The sequence below is a fragment of the Nannospalax galili genome, unplaced genomic scaffold (genome assembly GCF_000622305.1).
Source record: "Nannospalax galili isolate Female #2095 unplaced genomic scaffold, S.galili_v1.0 scaffold1027, whole genome shotgun sequence".
Lineage (NCBI taxonomy): Eukaryota > Metazoa > Chordata > Mammalia > Rodentia > Spalacidae > Nannospalax > Nannospalax galili.
Window position 1 is genome coordinate 993,204 of NW_008355723.1, and position 4,710 is coordinate 997,913.

A 4,710-nucleotide genomic window follows, 5' to 3' on the forward strand; every position below is an offset into this window, starting at 1 on the left:
AATAATTCTCATTATAGAAAAAACTTCACGTTTATATGTGTTGCCAAGGAAAAATGTCTATGCTGTATCAAATTTCTTAAATTTACAGAAGATATACATAGTAAAATCCATTTTATTTTAAAAGACGTATGTTATCTGTTTACCAACCAGACCTTAGTGATTGTGTTATCTGTGAATCTGGGATGCTTTTATTTTATACTCTAAACATTTCCAAATGGCTTGTATTTAGACAGTGAACATGTATTACCTCTAAAATCAGTAAAAACATTATACTTCCATTTTAAAAATATGACAAAATAGACGTGCTTCAAATGAATCACCTAAAATTAATCAATTAAAAATTATTAAATATTGGGCAGTGTATATCAGGCAATAAAACTGTATTCTGTGATGTAATTACATTAGTAAATAATTCCTCTCTAATGATGATCATTAGTCTAAAAAGGACTGTTGTTGAGATGATGTTGGTCCTAATATAAATACATTCTCCATACAAATCTTACCTTGCATTTCTTTTGTGAAGAAATGAAGAAACTCATCCCATTTCTACTTTAACTCAGGCCATGGGGAGTTTTTCATGAGACACAGGGTCTGTGGCCTTTGTGCTGAGATTCTGGTATTTCTTATAATGTGTATTCAAAAACATTTATTGTATCTGAAAGAATAAATTAACTTCACAGAGAATCATAAAAGTTGAAACTAAATGGCAGGTAAATTCATAATTAATTTAATTGTACTGGTAAATGCAATTAAAAACATTTCTTCTAAATGAACAGGACACACTGATGAGGAAGAAAGTGCTTCAGAATCTGAGTTTTGGAAGGGGCCGCTGCCAGAGACAGATGAAAAATCACAGTAAGTGCTGAGATCAGTAAATACTACATTCCCCTTTAATCAGCTTGGGAAGCAGTGACCATAGCTATTCTTGATAAGTTAATGAAAAAAATGTAATACCATGAATGTTTATTTAATACTAAGAACTACCTACCCCGCTAAGATGAATGTTTATTATGAACCATTGTTTGTGGCCATAAACAGCCAACACATCAGTTCACTTTACCAGATACCCTCTGCCCTTGAATTTCTTCAGAGAGGGGTGTTTAGCACCCAGGACCTTCTGTCCCATGAGGTTAGAATCGTCATGATCAATACTGGAGAGGCCCCTTGAAGGCTTACACAAGTGTAGAAGAGTCCTTGCTTGCACCCGTCTCAGCCTCCGGACCACAGATAGCTCTGTGCTTATTCTCTACTGTGTTTGAAGATGAAGTACTGGGTGTGGGCTGGAACGTTGTTGGCTCCTACCTTACACTAGGATGTTCATCACTGGAATTTTCTGTATTAAAAAGAGGTGGTTACCTGCCACAAGGAGCCTGTTGAGAAGAGTAAATGAAAGGAAGATATGGCACTGCAAACAGTGCAGTCAGTGCCCAGGCAATTTCAGGGTCATTTCACCAGGCCCCTGCCACATTAGTCCATAATGGAGATATTCATGAATATAAAATGATTGTAAAGCATTTTGGTAATTACACAATAGGTTCTTATATAATATATAGGTTCTTACATACTAGAACTCAGGTGTGTTAGAAGTTTTTAAGCAACACTTACTTTTGCTCTTTTCTGTGGCCTTAATCTTTTATTTTTTAGCCAAGTGGAGAATTTCCAAAGATAAAGTTTTCAATAGGTAGGATTATTTTAAAAGCTATTGCTTTAGATCACATACTGATGTCCAGTTTAAACTATTTACTGAGCTTCTACGTGTTTACCGGGGACCTCCCCTTGAAGAGTGTCACAGCTGGAAATGATAGATGAGGTTATAGACTCAGCTCTCCCTAGGGCACAAAGACCCAGGAATGAATGCTTTGAAGGAAGCTTTTGTAATACAACCTTTTTGATACTGCTGAGTGCTGAGCATCTAAGTCTACCTCGTGATTTCACCAGCTTCGTACAGTCAGTTCTCACTGCAGATCTGGAAATCCCAGTACATTCTGCTGTCATCCTGGTGGAAAGGTGGCAGAGAAAACCAAATTGTGGCTAATTCCTTAATCATATTTGATTGTGTATTGTTTTTCTTTAAAATTGAACAAGTTGTTACGGCCTTATGCATCCTCAACTAAACCAAATGATGGAGTCATACTCCATATAATATCTGAATAAAGGAACATTTTCTAGAGAGTGTTAGACTGTTTTTACTATTCATCTTGAATCTCTGTTCCCAGAAAAAAAAAAACAACTGTGTTCACTTAATCCTCACAGATCTATGAGGGAATACAAATTACTTTCATTCAAGTGAGGACACTGAGTTCAGAGAAATTAAGCAACTTGTTCTTGTAGCTAAACAGGATGATGACTGAACACTGTCATATTAAAGCCCTGTGTTGTTTCTACTGCTTGTTGCTGGCTCTAGACATGAACATTATTTAGCACTTGATATTTTTCATAGTATTTTGATATGGTATATACTTTAATATCCTCTTTTAGAGTAGATATAAAGCTAACTACAAATATACATTTACTGTTCTCAGAATAATAAAACACTGTAGCCTACGCAAATTTTCTCACATTCTTGGGAGTAAGACATATTTTTCTTAAAGATGGCTTCTTTTTCATAATTTGAAATAGTGAACAGAGAAAGCATAAAGCGGACCAAAAGAGGAAGGAGAGGTGTGGCATGTCTCACAGACTTAAAAGAAAAATCTGAAGTTAATACATTTTAGGAGAGGTATCAGCATGTAAAATATTTTAATTTTAGTCAGTTTGAGTATAGATATGATTATTTCGAAACTAAGACTTATTTGATAACTGATTATGAAGATATATTGGTATATAGAATAATCAACTAATATATTGAGTCAAAGTATTTTATTTTTATTAATCTCATGTATCACTTAATTTTTTGATTTTAATCAATGTACATGCTTCTTTTTAATAGGGAAGAAGAATTTGATGAGTATTTTCAGGATTTGTTTCTGTGAGATGGGAGAAGAGAAAGTCTACAGTTCCTTAATGTGAAAGTACACACTGACTCCTGTGAAGGCTGCACTCCAGCTGCTGTTTGAGTGGCTGGTCTGTCAGGATAAGGGCAAGGTCACTGGCTGTGTCTCAAACCCTTTCCTCTGTCATCTGTCATCTTTCAGTTGCTCACCTGCAAGTCTGTTTTGTCTATAGCTCTTTGATACATGATATACTACTTTAAGTGGCATTTAAACATGACGTGATTGGCATTAAACTGCAAAATAAATGATTTAATGTCTTATTTTAAAATGATTAGTTTTTTCTTGTATTAAACAGTTGTTATCCATCAATCCTACAAATGATGTCTTACATTTATAAGGCTTCTGTCATATATGGGGCACTGTGCTGAGCATTGCTCTAAAGGAGCATCTAGGAAATGATTTTGCAATAATTTCTGAACTATCAGAAAATAGTAAATTAATGTCAGATTTATTAATGTTAAATATTGTGTTAGCACTCCCTTAGTTCTTAAAGGTGTTGTTTCTTCATCTCACAGGTGATAGTGAGTAGAAAGGAATCTTGATTCTGAGGGAAATTATTGGAAATGCCCAACACCAAAGTTGCTGTTAGTAGTGGAATTCATATTGCTAAGCATTCTTGATAAAAATATATTCAAATATACTTATAGTATAGAGGTCATCAGAAAATAGGATTCCCATGAAATTAAATGGTAATTAAGAAGACTTACCTATACATCATTTTAAAATAGAACATATATTTTGGAATGCAAGTATGGTTTATGATATCAAGTTCATTTATGAATTCAGATACTTATATAAAAATCACAGTAGCCTGCGTAGTGGCAGACAACAAAAGTCATATTCTGAGGAGTCTTTGGAATCTTCTGAGATGACGTTTGGACATTGGTTCCTACACCTACTTCACGCTTTGGCTCATTGCAGTCAGGATACCAGGCCCTTGGTCGGGAGGCTGTAAGGTTGTGCTTTCTTACACTGGCTCTGAAGCCAAGTTCATGTATCTGAGACCTGCAGTAGATATGCCACTGGTCTTGATTCAACTTCTAATGACTAAGGAGGGGAGGTTATTTGAGCTGACATTTTGGGGTCAAAAATGACAAAAAAATTCTTACTCGGTTGTTAAAATAATAGTGATTCCAGAAGGAGAGTCTTAAAAGTATTTTAAGTAAAGGAAAGAAAGGATGCATGAATTCCTTACCCAGAGGATCGCCTAGTCAGACCTAGTAACTTTTCATTTCATTCATATTTACTGAGTGCCTACCCTGTGCCACACACTACTGTAGGTACCAAGATGGAGAGCTGGGAACTTGACTTTCCAACATGAGAGGCAAAGGTGTAAAAGTATAATGAATGGCAATTTATTTCTTGGCTGTTTAAAACTGGGCTGGAGAGATGGCTCAGTGGTTAAGAGCACTGGGTGCTCTTGCAGAGGACCTGTGTTTGGTTCCCAGCTCCTACATGGTAGCTAACAGTAGCTGTCTGTAACCCTAGTTCCAGGGGATCCAATGACCTCTTCTGACCTCTGCAGGCAATATAAATAAATAAATTTTAAAAATAAAAATAATGAATGATTAAATAATAGAAAGAAAATTGAGGGGCTGGAGAGATGGCTCAGCAGTTAAGAGCACTGACTGCTCTTACAGAGGACCAGGGTTCGATTCCCAGCACCCACATGGCAGCCACGAACCATCCTTAACTCCAGTTCCAGGGGGATCCGAAG

General features: G+C 36.0%; 1 protein-coding gene across 2 annotated transcripts in view; it reads left to right on the top strand.

The window, feature by feature from the left end:
* Positions 1 to 3,273, top strand: part of LOC103750134 (protein FRA10AC1) — a 36,606-nt gene extending 33,333 nt beyond the window's left edge. Inside the window, exons 13-14 of one of the 2 annotated variants that reach the window (XM_008853087.3) lie at positions 777 to 855; positions 2,930 to 3,273. In XM_008853087.3, the coding sequence (XP_008851309.1) occupies positions 777 to 855; positions 2,930 to 2,972 (122 nt within the window). In that variant the 3' untranslated portion in view covers positions 2,973 to 3,273. The remainder of the gene's footprint in view (positions 1 to 776; positions 856 to 2,929) is intronic. The other variant, XM_008853086.3, reaches the window with a different exon arrangement.
* Positions 3,274 to 4,710: the final 1,437 nt, after the last annotated feature.